The sequence below is a fragment of the Cetorhinus maximus genome, chromosome 15, assembly GCF_964194155.1.
Source record: "Cetorhinus maximus chromosome 15, sCetMax3.hap1.1, whole genome shotgun sequence".
Taxonomy (NCBI): Eukaryota; Metazoa; Chordata; class Chondrichthyes; order Lamniformes; family Cetorhinidae; genus Cetorhinus; species Cetorhinus maximus.
This window is the reverse complement of record NC_135893.1, coordinates 58,782,495-58,805,370: the sequence shown is the minus strand read 5'-3', so window position 1 is coordinate 58,805,370 and position 22,876 is coordinate 58,782,495. Positions and strand designations below refer to the sequence as shown.

The 22,876-nt window shown below is 42.7% G+C and overlaps 1 protein-coding gene across 5 annotated transcripts in view; it reads right to left on the bottom strand.

The window, feature by feature from the left end:
* LOC144690711 (putative helicase with zinc finger domain) overlaps positions 1-22,876 on the bottom strand; it is a 453,895-nt gene that overhangs the window by 82,298 nt on the left and 348,721 nt on the right. For all 5 annotated transcript variants that reach the window (XM_078558475.1, XM_078558473.1, XM_078558477.1 and 2 more), the window contains 3 exons: positions 13,871-14,309; positions 8,970-9,216; positions 7,505-7,970 (listed from right to left, as the gene is read on the bottom strand). In XM_078558475.1, coding sequence (XP_078414601.1) covers positions 7,505-7,970; positions 8,970-9,216; positions 13,871-14,309 — 1,152 coding nt within the window. The remainder of the gene's footprint in view (positions 1-7,504; positions 7,971-8,969; positions 9,217-13,870; positions 14,310-22,876) is intronic.

Here is a 22,876-nt window from a genome sequence, read left to right as displayed (position 1 = left end):
GTCTGGTAGGTAGAAACTTGCCTCTGACACCCCTCTGAAAGCAATGTGGTGTTGCCTGTGAAGCCTGGTGCTGCATCTCAGTTGCTGCGAGTGCTGCACAATGTAACGTAGGCAAATGAACCTCGAAGTCACGAGCAAAGTACAGGTCGCCAGGTACGCGTCGCTTATACCACTGTGAAACACGCCGATCTAATAGGACGCTGATGTGCCCTCTTGATCCAGCGTGGGGGGATGATTCTAGCCAGCAGCCCTTATAACGAGATCTAAATGTGTTAAAATGATGTTCCTGACCTGCCATGGTGGGAAACGGGGCCCACCATTGAGGCTGCAGCGGACGATGCCGGACTGCTTTTACGACAGCGATAAACTGATTTATCCAATCTTGCGATATTTTCCGCTCCCACCTGCCACGACACCCGCTGCAGGTACGGGTGAAAAATCCTGCCCTATGTCTTCAGCTATCAATGTAGGTTCCAAGGAAGCATTTGGAGAGTGCCTTTAATCATCAAAATGATATTTATACATAAACCTAAGTCAATTTCTTGTACACACTGGAAGTCAAGACTATGTTCAGAAGAAGTGCCATTCAAGGATGGGGGAATAATTGGGTCAGAGCACACAGGTATAATTCAGCCTCCATTTTAAAGTCATATAGTCAGTTCTTATTTTGATACAACACTTTAACTTTGTATTGTTTGTGGTTAAATAGAAAAACTTTGGGAAATTTGGGAAGCAGAGAAGTGAGGCAGATTGGATTATAGGAAATTTTATGTTGTATTGACTGGAGAGCTGTGAGATGTAAAACCGAGGCATTACAGCCCTACCATTGCCAGGAAGTGTAATTACATGTGACAAGTTGACATGGCGAATTTCCATTCTAAACTGGAATTTATAAATGAAAAAAGCTGACACAAAACTATAACTAAAACATAACAGGAAGTAAGTTTTGTAGAAAGAAAGCACATACAAGGTTAATATCCTCGCAGCTCAGCGCTCTGAAGCTGATTTTCTCCTCATTCTCAATTTTAGTTATAAAAAAGCTACTGTCACATGCTAAAACATTAACTAAAAGTTAATCTTCCTTCTGCAGCAAAATGGAGAAGTAATTCTTTGGAATTAAGGCTACCAGCATGGCTGGTGCCGGCCTAGTCCTCATTCAAGATTCAGATAGGCACATTTTTTTAGCAAGGATCACTGGACTATGATCAGAAGCAGGATCTATTAGTGACTTTTCCTTTCCTTAGTTGGGAGGAACTGGGACCATTTATAGCATTCATATGACTGACGTCAACAATCAAGCCTGGAGTCTTCCAGTATACCCAAGTTTCACGTTAAGCAATACATATACCAACTAAGCACTGAGGTCAAATCCATCCAAACATGGAGATTTACTATTATTTTTAAGAATGATATACTTCAAGATGCAGCTACTTGAGCTCCAAGTTTCAGAGCTTGAGCGGCAGCTGGAGGCACTGAGGTGCATCTGCGAGGCTGAGAGTTTCGTGGATAGTGCATTTTTAAATGTGGTCACCCCACAGCTTATGGAAGTGCAGACAGAGAGGGAATGGGTGACCATCAGTCAGAAGAAAGGTGTCAGGCAGGTAGTCAGGACATCTCCAGGGTGCATCTGACCCGAGAACCGTTTTTCTGTGTTGGAAAACAGTGAGAGTGATGGTTACTCTGGGGAGTGCAGCCACACCCATGGCACTGTGAGTGGCTCAACTGCACAGTGGGGGAGGAAAAAGAGGGGAAGAGCAATAGTGGTAGGAGACTCAATAGTAAGGGCAAACAAACAGAGATTGTGGTACATATTGGTACCAACGACTTAGGTAGAAAGAGGGATGAGGTTCTGCAAGCAGAATTTAGGGAGCAAGGAAGCAGATTAAAAAACAGAACCTCAAAGGTAGTAATCTCTGGATTACTTCCGGTGTCACATGCTAGTGAGTATAGAAATAGCAGGTTAGTCCAGGTAAATGCGTGGCTAGAGAGATGGTGCAGGAGAGAGGGCTTTAGATTTCTGGGACATTGGGACCGTTTCTGGGGGCGGTGGGACCTGTACAAGGTGGACGGGTTGCCCCTGAACCGGAATGGGACTAACATCCTTGCGGGGAGGTTTGCTAGTGCTGTTGGGGAGGGTTTAAACTAACTTGGCAGGGGGATGGGAGATCCTGAGAGGAGGTTCAGCAGGGGAAGATGCACAGCCAAAATTAGAAGAGAGAGCAAGTGAGTCTGGAAGCCATAGAAATTATAGGCCAGTTAAGGCACAAGGGAGTTTGGCAAGGTTGGATGGTATTTATTTTAATGCAAGGAGTCTGACAAATAAGGCAGATGAGTTGAGGGCACAAATTAACACATGGAAGTATGATGTCATTGCTGTCACAGAGACATGGTTGAGAAAGGGGCCGGATTGGCAGCTCAATATTCCAGATATAGGGTCTTCAGGGGAGACAGGGAAGGAGGTAAAGGAGGAGGGGGTATCGCAATATTGACCAAGGAATCAATTACAGCAGTAAGGAGGGACACAGCTTAGAAGGCTCCTCAAATGAAGCCATATGGGTAGAACTTAAAAATAAAAAAGGAACAATCACATTGCTGGGAGTGTACTTTTGTCTCCCAAACAGTCAGACAGAAATAGAAGAGCAGATATGTAGGCAACTTTCAGAGAAGTATAAAAATAATAGGGTAGTATTAGTGGGGGATTTCAATTTCCCCAACATTAACTGGGTTAGTCATAGTGTGGTAGGTTTAGAGGGAGCGGAATTCTTAAAATGCATCCAAGAGAGCTTTTCAAACCAGTACGTAGAAGGTTCTACAAGAGAGGGGGCGGTCCTGGACTTAACTTTAGGGAATGAAGCCGGGCAAGTGGTAGAAGTATCACTGGGGGAACATTTTGCAGATAGTGATCATAACTCCGTTAGATACAAGGTTGTTATGGAAAAGGGCAAGGATGGGCCAGAAATCAGAGTTCTAAATTGGGGGAAGGCCGATTTTAATAAGATATGATTTGGCCAGAGTGGACTGGGAGCAGCTACTTCTAGGTAAATCTGCATCAGAGTAGTGGGACTCATTCAAGAAGGAAATAGGGAGAGTACAGGGGCAACATATTCCAGTAAAGAAAAAGGGTGGGACCAACAAATCCAGGGAACCCTGGATGTCGAAGGATATACAGGATTGGATAAAGAGAAAAAGGGTGCTTATGGCAGATACTGAGGGCTCAAAACATCGGAAGCCCTAAAGGAGTATAGAATGTGTAGGGGGGAACTTAAAAAGGAAATTAGGAGAACAAAAAGGGGGCATGAAGAAACATTGGCAGGTAAAATAAAGGAAAATCCAAAAGTTATTTTACAAGTATATTAAGAGTAAAAGGGTAACTAGGGAAAGAGTAGGGCCCCATCAAGGACCATAGTGGTAATTTGCGTATGGAGCCGGAAGACGTAGGTAGGATTCTAAATAAATACTTTGTGTCGGTGTTCACAAGTGAGACGGACGACAAGGGTATGGAAATCAGGCAGAAGGACTGTGATATAATTAAAGAAATTAGTATAGAAAAGGAGGAGGTTCTAAGTGGTCTGGCAGGCTTAAAAGTAGATAAATCTCCAGGCCCAGATGAAATGTATCCCAGGCTGTTGAGTGAGGCAAGGGAGGAGATAGCAGGGGCATTGGCAATAATTTTCAATACTTCTCTGGCCACAGGAGAGGTGCCAGAGGACTGGATGACAGCCGATGTGGTACCGCTATTCAAGAAGGGAGGAAGGGATAAACCAGGTAACTACAGGCCAGTCAGTCTAACCTCAGTGGTGGGGAAACTATTCTGAGGGACAGAATTGATCTACACTTGGAGAGGCAGGGATTAATCAAGGACAGTCAACATGGTTTTGTTAAGAGGAGGTCATGTCTGACCAATTTGATTGAATTTTTCGAAGAGGTGACCAGGTGTGTAGATGAGGGCAATGCATTTGACATAGTCTACTTGGACTTCAGCAACACTTTTGATAAGGTCCCGCATGGGAGACTGATAACGAAGGTAAGAGCCCATGGGATCTATGGCAATTTGGCAAATTAGATCCAGAATTGGCTGAGTGGGAGGAAGCAGAGGGTGATGGTCAAGGGGCGTTTTTGTGACTGGATGCCTGTGTCCAGTGGGGTTCCACAGGGATTGATGTTGGGCCCCTTGCAGTTTGTGGTGTATATGAACGATTTAGACTTGAACTTAGGAGGGTTGATCAGTAGGTTCACGGATGACACAAAAATTGGTGGGGTGACGAATAGTGAGGACGATAGCCTTAGATTACAGGAGGATATAGACGGGCTGGTCAGATGGGCTGATCAGTGGCAAATGGAATTTAGTCCGGATAAGTGTGAGGTGGTGCACTTGGGCAGAACAAACAAGGCACAGGCATACACGATGAATGGTAGGACCATGGGAAGTACTGAGGATCAGAGGGACCTTGGTGTGCATATCCACCTATCCCTTACGGCAGCAGGACAGGTAGATAAGGTGGTTAAGAAGGCATATGGGATATTTGCCTTTATTAGCCGAGGCATAGAATATAAGAGCAGGGAGGTTATGCTGGAACTAAATAAAACACTGGTTAGGCCACAGTTAGAGTATTGCGTGCAGTTTTGGAATCCGCATTGTAGGAAGGATGTGATTGCACCAGAGAGAGTGCAGAGGAGATTTACCAGGATGTTGCCTGGGCTGGAAAGTTTTAGTTATGAGAAAAGATTGGATAGACTGGGGTTATTTTCCCTGGAGCAGAGGAGGTTGAGTGGGGACATGATTGAGGTGTGTAAAATTATGAGGGGCATAGATAGGGTAGACAGGAAGGAGCTTTTCCCTTTGGTGGAGGGATCAATAACCAAGGGGCATAGATTTAAGATAAGGGGTAGGAAATTTAGAGGGGATGTGAGGAAGAATTTTTTCACCCAGAGGGCGGTGGGAATCTGGAACTCACTGCCTGAAAGGGTGGTAGAGGCAGAAACCCTCATAACATTTAAGAAGCATTTGGATGTGCACTTGCGATGCCATGGCATACAAGGCTATGGGCCTAGTGCTGAAAAATGGGATTAGAATAGTTCGGTACTTGCTTGACCATCGTAGACTCGATGGGCCGAAGGGCCTTTTTTCTGTGCTGTAGACCTCTATAACTCTAATTTTTTTTAAAAGCTCTATTCTGACAAATGAGCTCCATATGTAACACTTGAGTACTAAACGGAAAGGACAGTTGCTGTGAACAGAAAATAGAGTCATAAAATACATAGAACACAATGATAGAAAACAGCTTCTGATTCAAAGAAATTTTACAAATGGAAAAAACTATAGTCCAGCCTGGCTAAAAGCTGAAATGCAGTTGGTACATTTGAGGGCTGACTTTTCTCAGGAGGTGGCACCTGTTGGGCACCAAAAGACGCAATGTCTGCTCAATGACCAATGCTCCCAAATTTCCTAGCCCAGTCCATTTGCATCGACTGCTCTTTGTGGCAGATCCATCTCTGGCAGAATCTAGTGCTGGGATCAAAGTAGAAATCGGTATAAAATGGGAATAAATACAAAAGGTTTGGTGTATAAATCTAGTCTGAAGAAAAAATCCGACTCAAGGGACAGTGTACACTTTAGTACTGTGTAGAACGGTAGTCCAACCCATGGCCTGAGGGCCAGGTTGTGGCCCACAAAGCTCTTCTACGTGGCCCCCACAGAGTAACTGTTCAAGATGCCGGTAAGGCAGGTCAGTGAGGTTGAAAGTTTCTGCAGCAGGCTGCTCCTCCAATCACAGGCCATTCCTCTCCTGCGTTTGCTGCTGATAGGCCAGCGAGTAGGCTCATGAGCCTATCAGCAGCAAACATGGGAGAGAAACAGGCTGTGACTGGAGGGCTAGCGAACACCGGCAACTGCGAGTATGTGGAGATACAGAGAGACTCTTGGATGCACGGGGCCACCTCTCTCCAGGCTTTCCCCCTGCTCTCGCCACCTCTACCCGGGTCTCCCTGCTTTTCCCTAGCTCTGGCAAATTCCCCACCATCTCCCCCCACCCTCCAGCTCCCACCAATTGCCCCCAAGCTCCCGCTGCTTTCTCCTGGCTCTCAGCACTCCTCTCGGTGGACACCCACATTGGGGAGCCTCTAGGTTTCAGGCCTCGCTCCAGGTCTCTCTTCCGCTTTCATTGCACCTACCCCCACTGCTGATTTAGTGAGTGACAGCGAGGGCGGGTGGGACGAGAGTGACTGCGGGTGGGGCGAGAGCGAGGGTCGGTGGGAAAGGGTGGGTGGGCAAGGACGGGTGGACGAGGACGATGGCCAAGAGTGACGGAGGGTGGGCAAGTGAGCGAGTGTGGGTGGGTGAGTGGTTTACACATAGATAATGTCCCTGAACCATACAATAAGTGGATTTTCAACTAAGATTGTCTGTTACAGCATGATCCAATTTGTCTTAGCAAAACTGGAGTGTTGAACACCCATCCATATGAATTACTGATATTATTTTTATTGTAAATATCCAATCCAGATACCTGACTGACCTAATGTTTACTGTTATTGCCCATCCAAATACAGGACTGACCATTCTTGTCATGTTAATTATAAATGTGTGTGTGAGAGAAGGGGTGAGTGTGCGCGTGTGTGAGAGAGGAGGGGTGCGTATGTTTGTGCGTGAGAGTGGAGGGATGAGTGTGTATGTGTGTGAGAGGAAGGGTGTGTGTGTGTCTGTGTGTAGAGAGGAGTGAGTGTGTGCATGTGTGGGGGAGAGGGGTGAGTGTGTGTGTGTGTTTGAGAGAGAGAGAGACGAGTTGTGTGTGAGAGTGGGGCGAGTGTGAGAGAGAGTTGAGCTTGTGTGAAAGGATGAATCTATGTGTGAGAGAGGGGAGAGAGCGTATGTGTGAGGTGTGTGTGTGAGAGAGAGGTCATATGTGTGTGTGTGTGTGTGTGTGTGTGTGTGAGAGAAAGAGATAGAGAGAGGGGTGAGAGGTCAGGGAGTGTGTGTGTCTGGCTCACTCCCAGTCTCAGGATTCTCATTCACCCTCACCCCCACATACCAACACGCACTCTCACCCACTCTCTCTGTGGGTAAGGGTAAGTGACTGAGCACCCTGAACCTGGGAGTAAGTTGGGCACACATACACTCTCATTCTTTCACACTCTAATGGTTGTCTTTATTTATTACACTATTTTAAAAATTATCAATTTATTGTTTTAACATTTTTTGCTCAGCAAGTTGTTTCTTTTCATACATCAGCTTTTTTTGAAATTCATGTTTAATGTGCCAAATCTTATCTTTCTGAAATTTGTTTTATCACCCCCTGCCAACACACCCCCTCCCATGTGACAAAAATTGAAATGTGGCAGCCCCCCACATGAAAAGGTTGAACAAGCCTAGTGTAGAACAAGTAAAATCACAACTTTCCACAAGAGAGTTTAAAATACATTATTGATTTCAACATTGATATATTTTTTAAAAAGGTCAAGCAACAGTATGGAATTAGCCAGAACCATAAGTTTTAATATCCCCTACCTCAATTGTTCCTTGAAATGTCTTTGAATTAATACTGGAATGATAGGATATCTCTGGCTCCTGCTGGTAGTGGTGTCCTGGATACATTTTGTTGGATATGACTGTAGAGTTTGGGCTGTGACCTATAGTTTCCAGTGGATGCATATCCAATAGCTCTGAAGATGTTCCTCTCCCATAATTCTGTGCAAAGGGAGCATGAGATGTCTGAGTGAAGTCCAAGAGCAGAGGGTTCTGCAGATGAAAAGGGTAACAGTTGTTTGGTGGTAGCTCGGGAGATGGGAAAGGATAAAGGCCACACAGGGGGTATTTTGGAGGGTCTTTAACCATCCTGTCATAGAGATGATGTGAATTTTGTTGCCCTGTATTCTGCAGCTGGTTTTGGCAATATTGAATTAGCCTGGATTGAGGTGGCATCTCTGCTAGCTCAGGGCTTCGAGGTTGATTCCATGTTGATGGCTGTTCTGCACTTTAGTAAAAGAGATAAATAGCATGGTTCACCCTCAATATGCTGTATGTAAAGTTGAAAAGCAATTGTGTATCAAATATTATCCATCCCAAAGATAGATCAGAAAAGTTATATTGGTACGTAAACAGTATTTTTTGATTACAATTATGAAATATCCTTTTAGCATGTGCAATATAGTGAGTGGATATTAATGGAATATATGTTACAATGTTTAACAATTATGTTTTCAAGATAATGAATGCAACCGACAAAGTTGGCTTAGGCAAAGCTGCAAGAGTCAAATATTACGGAGCAATTAGTAATGAGAAAATGAAAGGAATTTAGACAAAGATTTTTCATCAAAACAGTAACAGAATTATGGAATAACTTATTAGGGAACCTTACTAATGTGGCAAATAAATTAGAGTACTATAGATACATTTCTAGAGATAGAAGGGATTTGGGGCTATGATAGGTGGTTGCAAATAGCCTGTCAAAAAGGGAGGGACTTATTGAGCTTATTAGTTTTTTCCCATTCCTGAGAATCCTAATGTTGATATGACCATGACAACCACATTAGGCAGGATTGTCCCAATTACCAGTGCTTAGTAGGAAGACTGCAAACTAGTCCTAATAACATTATACTTCTGTAATAGCTACAATTCCAAATTTTGAAAAAAATTACTAGCACCAGAAATATAAACAAACTTCAGAATAGTGAGTATCTCTTGTACCATACTGTCAATAACTTAATTTGCTAGAACACAGGCTTGTTTTTCAGGTTTAAGAACTTGTAGAGTATGAGGGGGAATGGAAAGGGTCTTGGGAATGGGCATAGGTTAAAAGGATGCATTTTGCTGAAGTCATAAAATCAGTTATTATAAAGTAATTGTCTTATACCTGTCATTGGCAGAAACCTAGGAGTAAGATACCAGAGCTGGGTATCATGTGTGCCTCAAAAGACCTACAGCAAATAGCAATATAAAGAAAAATATTGGAATATTGAAAGCATACACTTACCTCTTCTGCACATATACTGGGATGTCTCCATGCAGTTCTCCTATGTGACTGTAGAAGGGCTGCAGACTGAACTTGGAAGCATGTTCCTGAAGCAGGGCTTTTTGGGAGTTTGGAGAGTCCAGAGCACCACTACAGTCGAGCAATTTGGGCACTGGATTTGAGTAGCTGTGTTCAGTCCACTGGCTGAGTCTGGAATGGAGCCGATTACTCTTCTGAACATGGGACTTCAACAAGGAATTTGTTGTGCCTGGGAAAAAATTCTGACGTTTCATCTTGGTTGCCGAATGATTTCCAAAGAAAAATTGACTATTAAGAAATGTGTTAGTTTTGAGAATTTCTCAATATCCAACAAATAAACCATAATTAGTGACTTGTAATTGTATGTAAGTATGTGGAGGAAGGAAGGAAAGGAGGAAAAGGATGAGGGCAGAAAAGATCCTTCTGAATACAAAGCAAAATACTGCAGAGGCTGGACATCTGAAATAAAAATGGAAAGTGCTGGGAATACTCAGGTCAGGCATCATCTGTGGAAAGAGAGTGTGAATATTTCAGGTCAAAGGCCTTTCACCAGAACAGGAAAAAGTTAGAACTGTATCAGGTTTAAAGCAAGTACCAAGACAGGGAAATGTTAAGGGATGAAGAACAAAAAGGTCTGTAACAGGGTGGAAGGCAGGAGAGAAGAAATGGCAAAAAGGGATGAAGTTGTAAACCAAAAGGAGATGAAGTGGGACAAGTGCAAAACAATAGATTAGTCTAGAGCAACTGTAAATGGTAATAGTGGAATCATTCTAAACAACTGCTGTCCAATAAATGGGTGCAGTGCTTATGATCTGAAAATGCTGTACTCAATGGTGAGTCTGGAGACTACATAAAGTGTCTAAAGCTTCCCTTGAGTTTAATTTGAATAGTGGAGGAGGCCAGGTCAGAGAAGTTAGACTGGAGCAGAGAATTAAAATGGCAGGTGACCAGAAACTCAGAGTAATGCTTAAAACAGAGGCGATCTGCAAAGTGATCACCCAATCTGCGTTTAGGCTTTCTAATGTAGAGGAGACTGTGCCATGAGCTGCGGATACAGTACACTAAATTGGAAGTGGTACAAGTAAATCGCTGTTTTACCTGGAAGGGATATTTGGGGCCCTGGGCAGTGGGGAGAGAAGAGGTAAAAGGGCAGGTATTGCATCTCCTGTACTTGCATGGGAAGGCGTCATAGGAAGGGAGGAGTTGTTGGGGATGATTGAAGAGTGGACTAGAGTGTCGCAGAGGGAAAGGTCCTTTCAGAAAACAGTGAAGAAAAGGGAAGACATGTTTGGTGATGGCACCATTCTGGAGAGAAAGGTGGATGTCAAAATCAACACGCACAAAAAAATTACAATTATGTTAGGGAAAAGAGGATGGTCAGGAGAAACGTGGCCCTTTGAAAACTGACAACAGTGATTTTGTCAATCAAAATAAGGAAATGATGGGCATCCTGAATAATGATTCTGCATAAGTATTTACAATAGAGGAATAGGTCAACATAGCAAACATTCCATTGAATCTAGTAGTGAATCAGGGACAGGAATGAAACAAATTACATAAGCAAAATAACAATAATGAAGAAAATAACAGCACTGAGGAATGTTAAATCCCCAGAACCAGGTGGATCCCATCCCAAGGTTTTGAATGAAGTAGGTAAGAACATTACACATGTCCTATTTATAATCTTCGAAAGTTCTCTCAATTCTTGAGATTGGAAAATTGTGCATGTCACTCCACTACTTAATAAATGTGACTTAAGGAAACCAGAAAATTATTGACAAGTTAGCCTCACATGTGTTGTCAGGAAATTGCTAGAGTTTTTAACCAAAGATAGGGTAGCTCAACACCTTGAAAATTTTCAGCTGTTTAGAGAGAACCTCACAGATTTGTAAAAAGTAGCTCATGCCTGATGAACCTGATGAATTTTTTGTAGAGGTGGTCAAAGTTGTGTACAGGGGAAAGCCTCTGAATGCTATCTATATGGACTTCCAGAAAGTACTTGATAAAGCTTATCATCAGAGACAGTTAGCTGAAGTTGAAGCTCATGGAATTAATGGCAAGTTGTTGATCTAGTTAGGAAATTGGCTGATTGGCAGAATTCAGAGTAAGGATAATGAACAGGTACTCTAATTGGCGTGACGAGTGGTGTCCCAGAAGGATCTGAGTTGAGGTTTTGACTATTTATCATATTTATTAATGACTTAGATGATGGGACAGAAAGACACATATTCAAGCTTGCCGATGACAAAAAGATTGGAGGAATTGTAAGCGGTGTAGATGGAAGCATAACATTACAAAGAGATACTGTAGACTATATAATTGCGCAAAACTATAGTAATTTTAATGCATGCAGATGCACTTTACACCTAAAATGGATAGAATAGAGTGAAGTGAAAAGCTAGAGGTCCAAAGACATTGGCGGGGGGGGGGGGGGGGGGTGGGGCGTGGGGGGTGGTGGTGGCAGTCCAAGATCATTAAAATGCTATGAATAGGAACAGAAAATATTCAAAAGGGCCAATGGAATTTTTTTTACTATTCGTTCAGGGGATGTGGGCGTTGCTGGCTAGGCCAGCATTTATTGCCCATCCCTAATTGCCCTTGTTCAGAGGGCATTTAAGAGTCAACCACATTATTGTGGATCTGGAATCACATGTAGGCCAGACCAGGTAAGGACAGCAGATTTCCTTCCCTGGCCGTTATATCTAAAAGACTAGAATACAAGGGGATAGAAGTTATGCTACAGTCATAAAAAGCTCTGGTTTGATCACAGCTGGAGTACAGTGAGCAGCTGTGGGCGCCATACCTTAGGAAGGATATACTGACCTTGGGGGAGTACAGTGTAGATTTACCAGAGTGATTCCTGGGCTCCAAGGGTTACATTACAAAGGGAGATTACACAAACCAGGTTTGTATTCCTTGGAATTTATAAAGTTAAGAGTGATTTCACTGAAGTTTTCAAGATATTAGGGGGAATTGATAGATTAGATAGAGAGGAATTATTTCCGAAGGCTGGAAGTCTCAAACTATAGGCATCGCCTAAATATTAGAACCAGCCCTTTCAGGAGGGAAGTTAGAAAACACTTCTTCACACAAAGGGTGATGGAAGTATAACATTACAGTGATGCTGATAGATTATGCATGTTTTGTGAATGAGCAAAACTGATTCAAATGGATTTCAATATAGGCAACTGTGAGGCACCTGCTTTGAACCTAAAAAGGATACAATTTCTAAATGGTAAAAACTGAAGAATAGTGGAGCTCCAGAGTCACTTGGGGTCCAGGTACGTATATTAAAATGCCATGAACAGGTACAGAAAATAATAAAAGGCTAATAATCAAAAGTCCTGATTAGACCACACTTGCACAACTTAGGAAGGAAATATTGCCATGGATTTACCAAAATGATTCCTGCACTTTAAGGGTTCAAGTACAGGGAGAGATTGCATAAAGTAGCATTGTTTGGAATACTCTACCCCAAATGGCAATTGATGCTAGATCAATTGTTAATGTCAAATCTGAGACCAACAGATTTATATTAACCAAAGGTATGAAGGGATTATGGGACAAAGGTGGGTATATGGAGTTAGGTAGCAGATCAGTTACTGAATGACGGTGGAACAGGGTCAAGGGACTAAATAGCCTATTCTTGTTCCTATGCTCTCCTTGATGTAGAGAAGGTTAAGGGGAGACTTAATAGAGGAATTCAAAATTATGTAGGGTTTTGATAGAGTAAGGAAGGAGAAACTGTTTTCCTCTTGCAAGTGGGAATCGGTAACCAGAGATCATGGATTTAAAATAATTGGCAAAAGAAATAGAGGAAAACCTTTTTCACACAAAGGTTTGTTAAGATCTGGAACACACTACATGAAAGCAGATTCCATAGGAAATTTCAATAGGGAATTGGCTACTTGAAGAAAACTAGTTTTCAGGATGATATGGAAAAGGCTGGGGAATGGGACAAAATTAGACAGGTATTTCAAAGAGCTGGCACAGGTACAATAGTCTAAATGGCTCCTTCTATTTTGAAAGATTCTATGATTATACCTTAATATTATTGCTCAGTTTACCTTACTCCTTTTTGTTCACATACACTCCCCTACTGGATCCTGAAGTTCATCAGAACAGGTTCATTAACAGGAGGAATAGCAAACCAAAGTCTAAAATAGTTGTTGCGTAGCATTATGAAAACTTAGACTAAAGATTTTGTAAAGAATCTTACTTGGCACAGTTGAAGTTTTCCATGAGAACTTTCATTAAAAGATTTACTCTAATTTAGAACCATCAAATTTAGCACATTGTAAGTGATGTATTACATCTAGTATTAGGTTCAATTATAGACACCCAGATGGACAATGAATGTCACAGTACTTGCTCATAACAGGCCTCATTAAACTTACAGTTTATAAACCAAAATACATCACCAAAAATTAAATTAGGCATAAATGCATGTCACTATTTCACAAAGTGTTTTCTTGTGCCTGGTGAAAAACAGACATTCTTGAAATATTCTCCTCCCCAACTTTCTATCCTTGAAAGTTCTGACCTGTGCTCGGATGCCAGACTCCTTCCAGTGTTTCAAGAAAACCTGAGAATAATCCACTTCCTCTGGATGGGCACAGATAGACATACACATACATACACAAACATGCACTTCACAAACAGAATTCCAGATGATTCTTCCCAGTCCAGGGGTAATGAAGCCAAATCTAGTGACCACATTGCTGCTTTAGCTGAGGTCAGCTGACTCAACACATGCAAGGGAACATATCAGTAACAATCCTGGTCAGTGGAGCTTTAGTTGCTCAGAAGCAGCATCCTTACCCATTAAGTTACTTGAGAAGTCTTGGAAAGGGCTTAATGTCAATAAAGCTTTAGACACTTACCCAAGAGAGTTTGCCCTCGGAGAATGTGGTCATGCTCTTCAAAATGAACATGTTGAGCTCCATGATGCTCGGAGAGATTAGTTGAGCTGGATGCTGAAGCAGGTGGCAGCTGGTGATGAATTGCAACGTGTGGTGACAGCTGACCTCTGTTGTTATTCTCGAACTGACTTGGCAGAGCTGCCTGAGCCTGGATGTAACAAGAGTGACCCGGAATCTGTCCCGGGGAAAGTGGAGAGACTGAAGAATGCTTCTGGGGACTGCACAGGTTTTGCTGGTTAAAGGGTCGACTGGAACTCTGAACATTCTGTGAACAAAAGCCTTGTTGTGACACTAACTGTGAGTAGGCCTGATCATGAATGTGTTTGTGGCCAGGACTAAACTTTATAGCTGGAGTCATATTCATCAAGTTGTCAGAAAGCCATACAGGGCCACCTTGAATCTGAAAGAGAAATAAACAGGAAATCACATTCATGTACATTTCACATGGAAACTGAGGGCCTATAAAATGAAAACATCAAGACAAACTATCATCATTGATTTGTGCGAGTCACAGAGTTCTGTTCTTAGCTTATTAATTAACCAGGTCATTCAATTCTGCACAAGTAAATGAAGATGGAACTGGAAATGTTCTTTCTCTCAAACAACTCTAAATGTGCAACTCTTTTTGAATGGACCAGGGGCATTATTTTGGGCTGAACTACAACAAACTGAAGCATTCCAGATATTTTAAACATGGCTGAAACAAAGCTGTTTACATCAAATCTAACAGCACAGTATATTCAGGAAATTCTTGAGCTCAACCATAACACTTATGGGAGGCACCAAGCACTGCACAATGGCATCTCCAGCGGGCACGACGGAGTTTCTCAATGAAGTGATTAATTCATGATATTTATCAAAGCCTGGAAGCAGGTTACCTGCTCACGTAAATTGCAGAAAACAACACATGGGGCAGAATTTTATGGCAGTGGGATTTTACATTCCCCCCAAAATCAATGGAGCTTAGAATGGCTCGTCGCATTTTACGGTCCTGTCCTCGCCACGACAAGGCCATAAAATTCTGGCCATGGGCAGGATCTTCCCCCCATTGGGGAGTTGTGTGGGAGCGGGTGGGTTGCCGATCGGCACCCCCAGTCAGGGGCGCACCGCCATTTTATGTGGGCGGGCCAATTAAGGTCTGCCCAGCGTGACGTCTGCCAGGGAGCACTATGTGCTCCCTGTGTGGGCGGGGGGGGGATTCCCTGAGCCAGGAGTGCATGCATGCGCGCGAAAGAGCGCACAGATCTCCCTGAGGCAAAGCGCTGCCTCAGGGAGATCGGCTCAGGCTTGGAAGTTGCAATAAAGAAGGGGAAAAAAATTATTGACATTTCCACTCATGTGGCATTGTCACATGAGCTGGGACATGTCAATTTCTTTTATTTAAAAATTTTATAAAAATTTTAATACCCTCATGAAACCTCATCTCGCCCGTGGATGAGGTTTTTTGTTTTTTCAGAAGCCCGCCTAGGCTCCCGGCCTGCCCGCCAACCTTAAGGTTGGACGGGCAGGTCCATTAATTATGTTAATTACTTTTTTAATGGCCTTATTAGGCCTTTGACAGATCGGCGGGCATGCAGCTGATTTGGCTGTGTGCCCGCCGAATTGAAAATGTAAATGACACGGGGTGACGTTGGGACGCACGCCCGACCTCACCCCGCGTCATTTTACGTGTCGGCGAGTGGGGCCCGCCTTCCAACCAAAAGATTCTGCCCAAGGTCTTGAGAATTCTATATTTCTTGAATTAATGATATATTAACTCTGTTGCTTTGTGTTAATAATTTTTTTCTGCAAATTTACGGTTTTCCTTTTAGGTAGACAGAATATATTTTCTCAAAGTCCATGCAGTCCATGTGGTGTAGGTACAACCTCTGTGCAGTTAGAGAGGGCCTGATCATGAATGTGTTTGTGATCAGGATTTTGTGACTATTGACAGTAAAGCAATTGGGAGTGGCTTGGAGGGGAATTTGCACATGTTCCTATGAGCCTGCTGCCCTTATCCTTCTCGGTGGTAGAGGTCACGGGTTTGAAAGGTGCCTTGGAAGGAGACTTGGTGAGCTGCTGCAGTGCATTTTGTAGATGGTACAGACTGCTGCCATTGTGTGCCAGTGGTGGAGGGAGTGGATGCTTAAGGCATGGGGTACTGATCAAGTGGTCTACTTCACCTTTGATGGCGTTGAGCTTCTTGAGTGTTGCTGGAGCTGAGCTCATCCAGGCAAGTGGAGAGTATTCCATCACATTCCTGACTTGCACCATTTAGATAAAGAACAGGCTTTTATGGAGTTAGGAGGTGAGTTGCTTGTTGCAGAATTCCCAGTTTCTGACCTGCTCTTGTAGCTACAATATTTATATGATTGGTCCAATTAATTTTCTGATCAATGGTAATCCCCAAGATGTTGATACTGGAGGAATTCAGCAATGGTAAAGCCATTCAATGTTAAGGTGAGATGGCTAGATTCAATTTGTTGAAGATGGTTATTGCCTGGCATTTGTGTGACATGAATGTTACTTGCCACTTGTCAGCCCAAGCCTGAATGTTGTCCAGGTCTTCCTGCATGAAGGGACAGACTGCTTCAGTACCAAAGGAGTTGCAAATGATACCAAACACTGTGCAACCATCAGCGAACATCCCCACTTCTGACCTTATGTTGGAAGGTCATTGATGTGACAGCTGAAGATGGCTGGGCCTAGGACACTACCCTGCGAAACTCCTGCAGCAATGCCCTGGGGTTGAGATGATTGGCCTTCAACAACTACAACCATCTTGCTTTGTGCGAGGTATTTCTTAAATTAAAATACACAAGGGAAAAAAATGAGTCTTTGCACTGAATCAAAGGTTTTGCAATAAATATCAACTAATGAGTTTTACGTGTTGAAAGGTTTGCGCAGGAAGTTACAACTTTGAGGAGAGAGAAAGTGGTCTCGTTAAGTTGCAGTTATGGATCATGATCAGCTGGTAATATAACAAGATAACCTGTAGAAACTATTCAACCTTGTTCCAGCATACAGAGAAGATGGTGCTCAAGATTTCTGGATTTATGTATTCTGAGAGGTCCAGGTGATAAGAGAATCAAGATAAACAAATTTGTCTGCTGAATGTGTAGAGACTAAGTCAGCTGGGCTTATTATGATGGCCCCATTGTAAGTAAGATGGATTACTTGTGGCAGGATATTGCTCTTATTTTATTCAACTTTTATTGACAGTTGTTTCAGCATAACCGACTCACTTTCCCAAGGATAAGGATTATGATTTCATTTGTGCCCAATTCCTACAATACAACAGTGACTACACTTCAAAAGTGCTTCATTGGCTGTAAAGCACTTTGGGATGTCCAGTGATTGTGAAAGGCACTAGTTGTATAAATAGAAGTCTTTTCTATTTCTTTCTTAAATATTGAGGGCATATTACAAAATATACAGTGCTTTATTCTGCTGCAATGGCAGAAATGTATGTAACTTAGAGCAGCTCTTTAAGGAAACAAGAATAAATTACCCTATACAGGCACATCATATAACCAATTAGAAGCTAATTGCTGGAGAAGATTCTTTGTGGGTAGACAGTAGCTTGTGGGACAATCAACCGAGGTTCCTTTAGAAGAAAACATTAACATCTATTTATATAGTGCCTTTAACGTAATAGTATGCCCCAAGACACTTCACAGGAGCATTACTATACAGTAAAACAAAATAAGACACTTTTTATGTGATACTAAGATCAGATGACCAAAAGCTTGGTCATAAAGATAGGTTTTAAAGAATAAACAGAAATCCATTTCTTATAAAAAATGTTTTGTTTATTTTCTAACCATCAAAGGAACCATGATAATATGTGTTGCTGTTCACACATACTGACCGGGATTTTCCATCCCTGTCGCGGGCGGGACCCGCCATGGGCGAGGCAGCACCCCAGCCAGAAGGTTTGCGGCAGGACTGGAAAATCATGGCGGTGGGCGGGGAACAGAAAATCCTACCCACTGTCTCTCACAGATGTTGCCCATCTGTGAGAAGTTTATCACAGAAAGTCTGTAGCAAATTTATATAAATATAAGAAGTGTGGGGGGTCATAACATTAGCCCCTTTCTTCCTCTTTAATAAAAGTAACTAAACTTTTTGTGTGTAAACAATGTGTGATGAAATGTGTCTCAAAATACATTATAATCTGGAAATATATCTTGACCAGCAGATGTGCCAGCGTAACCGACTTGGCAGGGAAGAAAGGGTTTGGGAGTTTTGGTGGTTGCTCGGATCTGGCATATTGGAGTGCAGTCCAACAGCAATGTTGGCTAGTAAGGCCCAGGAGAATGAAAATCAAACTGCCATTGGCCCCCTCCTTCAAATCAACAGTCCCTAAATCTGCACCATTTCCCACTGATGAGCTTATTTCCTCAGTCTGTCCATATCCCTTTTGCATCCTCACATACACATACAATTACTTTCTCCATTGTCAATTTAGTTCTAAATTTTCTGGTTCTCAGAATTAAATACATATAGAATTTAGAGCTGGTGTTGCATAACTTTATGATCTTCATTATTTGCATATTCCACCAGCAAAATACCCTTTTAAAGACCCAACAATTAATCTTGGTGCAGTTGCCTCATTTTATTTACATTATTTATTCTGTAAACAAACTTGGTCAAAAATGGCATAGAGGAGGTTTATTCATTGAATTTTCAAGGACAATGAACAGAAATCTATTCCCTATGAAAAATGTTTTAGGAACATGGGAACATAAGAACAGGGGAAGACCATTCAGTCCTTCGAGCCTGCTCTGCCATTCAATATGATCATGGCTGATCGAACAGTTCAATACCTTTTACCCACACTATCCGCTTAACCCTTTAGAGAAATTTCTCCTCATCTCGGTCCTAAGTGGCTTCCCCCTTATTTTGAAATTGTGTCCCCTGGTTCTAGACTCCCCAACCAGGGGAAACATCTTACCTGCATCTACCCTGTCTATTCCTGTAAGTATTTTGTAGGTTTCAATGAAATCACCTCTCATTCTTCGAAACTCTAGAGAATACAGGCCCAGTTTCCCCAACCTCTCTTCATAAGACAATGCCACCATCCCCGGAACAAGTCTGGTGAACCTTCGTTTCACTCCCTCTATGGCAATGATATTCTTTCTGAGGTAATGGGATCAAAACTGCACACAGTACTCCAGGTGCAGTCTAACCAAGCTTCTATATAATTGAAGCAAGACTTCACTACTCCTGTACTCAAATCCTCTTGCAATAAAGACTAACATTCCATTAGGTTTTGTTTATCTTCTAACCATCTATAGCACCATGATAACAGGTATTGCTGTTCACGCATACTGGCTAGGATTTTATGGCCCCGCCGTGACGTCTCCCCCCGGGGATGCAACAAGCCACCTCAATCTCCATTCAGTTCAATGGCACCGTAATATTCCGTCGGGTGGGAGGGGCCATAAAATCCTGGCCACTGTCTCTCACAGATATTGCCCATCTGTGAGGAGTTTATCACAAAAAATCTGTAACAAATTTATATCAGAGAATCACCTTCGGCCCATTCAGTCTGCACCGACAAGTGAGAAACACCTGACCTACCTACCTAACCCCATTTACCAGCACTTGGCCCATAGCCTTGAATGTTATGACGTGCCAAGTGCTCATCCAGGTACTTTTTAAAGGATGTGAGGCAACCCACCTCCACCACCCTTCCAGGCAGCACATTCCAGACCGTCACCACCGTCTGGGTAAAAAAGTTTTTCCTCACATCCCCCCTAAACCTCCTGCCCCTCACCTTAAACTTGTGTCCCCTCGTGACTGACCCTTCAACTAAGGGGAACAGCTGCTCCCTATCCACCCTGTCCATGTCCCTCATAATCTTGTACACCTCGATCAGGTCGCCCCTCAGTCTTCTCTGCTCCAACGAAAACAACCCAAGTCTATCCAACCTCTCTTCATAACTTAAATGTTTCATCCCAGGCAACATCCTGGTGAATCTCCTCTGCACCCCCTCCAATGCAATCACATCCTTCCTATAATGTGGCGACCAGAACTGCACACAGTACTCTAGCTGTGGCCTCATCAAGGTTCTATACAACTCCAACATGACCTCCCTACTTTTGTAATCTATGCCTTGATTGATAAAGGCAAGTGTCCCATATACCTTTTACACCACCCCACTAACATGCCCCTCCGCCTTCAGAGATCTATGGACACACACGCCAAGGTCCCTTTGTTCCTCAGAACTTCCTAGTGTCATGCCGTTCATTGAATACTTCCTTGTCAAATTACTCCTTCCAAAGTATATCACCTCTCACTTTTCAGGGTTAAATTCCATCTGCCACTTATCTGCCCATTTGACCATCCTGTCTATATCTTCCTGTAGCCCAAGACACTCAACCTCACTGTTAACCACCCGGCTAATCTTTGTGTCATCCGCAAACTTACTAATCCTACCCCCCACATAGTCAACTATGTCGTTTATATAAATGACGAATAATAGGGGACCCACCACAGATCCCTGTGGTACGCCACTGAACACAGGCTTCCAGTCATTAAAGCATCCTTCTGTCATCACCCTCTGTCTCCTACAACTAAGCCAACTTTGAATCCACCTTATCAAATTACCCTGTATCCCATGTGCATTTGCCTTCTTTATAAGTCTCCCATGTGGGACCTTGTCAAAGGCTTTGCTGAAATCCATATAAACTACATCAACTGCACTACCCTCATTTACACACCTGGTCATCTCCTCAAAAAAATTCAGTCAAATTTGTTAGGCATGACCTCCCTCTGACAAAGCCATGCTGACTATCCCTGATCAAACCTTGCCTCTCCAAGTGGAGATAGATTCTCTCCTTTAGAATTTTCTCCAATAGTTTCCCTACCACTGACGTGAGACTCACTGGCCTGTAGTTCCCTGGCTTATCTCTACAACCCTTCTTAAATAGCAGAACCACATTGCTGTTCTCCAGTCCTCTGGCACCTCCCCCGTGGCCAGAGAGAATTAAAAATTTGGCTCAGAGCCCCTGCGATCTCCTTCCTTGCCTCCCTCAGCAGTCTGGGACACAAATCATCCAGACCTGGAGATTTGTCCACTTTTAAGCCTGCCAACACCTCCAATACCTTGTCACTCTCTATATCAATTTGCTTAAGAAGCTTGCAGTCTCTCTCCCCGAGTTCCATACCTTCATCCTCATTCTCTTGGGTGAAGACGGATGTGAAGTATTCGTTCAACACTCTACCGATGTCCTCTGGCTCCACCCATAGATTGCCCCTTTGGTCCCTTATGGACCCTACTCTTTCCCTGGTTATCCTCTTCCCATTGACATACTTATAGAATATCTTGGGATTTTCCCTACTTTTACCAGCCAGAACTTTCTCATATCCCCTCTTTGCTCTCCTAATTGCTTTTTTAAGGTCCGCCCTGCACTTTCTGTACTCCACTAATGCCTCTGCTGATTTGCTCCCCTTGTACCTGCTAAAAGCCTCTCTTTTCCTTCCATCATTTCCTGAATATCTCTGGTCATCCATGGTACTCTGGGCTTGTTACTCCTTCCTATCACCCTAGAAGGAACATGTTGAGCCTGTACCCTCGCCATTTCCTTTTTGAACACCCCCCCACTGCTCTTCTGTAGATTTCCCCACAAGTAGCTGTTCTCAGTCTACCTTGGCCAGATCCTGCCTTATTTTACTAAAATCCGTTCTTCCCCTATCCAAAACATCTTTTTGCAACTTGTCTATTTATTTGTCCATAACAAACTTAAATTGTACCATGTTGTGGTTGCTATCACGAAAATGCTCCCCCACCACCACCTCAGCCACCTGTCCGGCTTCGTTCCCCAGAATTAGGTCCAGCACTGCGCCGTCCCTTGTTGGACCCTCTACATATTGACCTAAAAAGTTCTCCTGTACACATTTCAAGAAATCCACTCCATCCAAGCCCTTAACACTATGTCTATCCCAATTAATGTTGGGAAAGTTGAAATCACCTAATATAATTACCCTGTTGTTATTGTTTTTACACACCCCCGCAAATTGTGCACATATTTGCTCCTCAATTTCCCGCTGACTATCTGGGGGTCTATAATAAACACCTAACAACGTGGCTGCCCTTTTTTTATTCCTAAACTGTACCCACAAAGCTTCATTCGATGCCTCCTCCAAGATATCATCTCTCCTTACTGCAGTAATTGACTCCTTAATTAATAATGCAATGCCTCCTCCTTTTTTACCCCCTCCCCTGTCTCAACTGAAGATTTTATATCCGGGAATGTTGAGCTGCCAATCCTGCCCCTCCCTCAGCAACATCTCTATAAATATATCATATCGATGTGATCACATGCCTGAAATAAATCTGAGACTTCAATCTCCAATTTCTTTCAAATTCTTTTAGAAAAAGCAAGAAAATTCTCAGAAATTTTTACAGTGAAGGGGCAGACATAAATTGCATTTTGAAAAATTCTGCCGAATGTACAAACTTGATGTGGTTTGGGGTTCTCGCTAACTTGGGAGTTAGACTGAGGTCTTAATGAAGCAAAAACTTTAAGGATAGCATTTAAAAGACAAAATAATCAATAGGTACATTTTGAAGTATGTATTTTTAATGTACCTGTTAACTTAAAATCTTCACAGAAAAACCTCAATTAAAAATAATTGAATAACCTGTGAGATAAGGATAATTATGACATAATCCACAATAGTGACAGATCAGTGTTGTCACTGAAGATTGGATTGCCCTTTAAAGTACTAGATACTGGAATAATGGAATATAAATGTTAACATTTTAACCCTGGAAATCCCATTTGAAATGTTTATATAGCAAATTTCAAAAGAGCATGTCTCTTTATCACACTTGTGTTTTTGAAATCAATGTTAAGTGATAGTCCCTTTTTAAATGCTTCTGTAACTCTGAACTGTGATGGGTATGCATGACTGGCGAATTTGTCTATGCATTGTGTGAAAGGACTGCGAGGTCACACCTCGCTACAAAAATGGAGA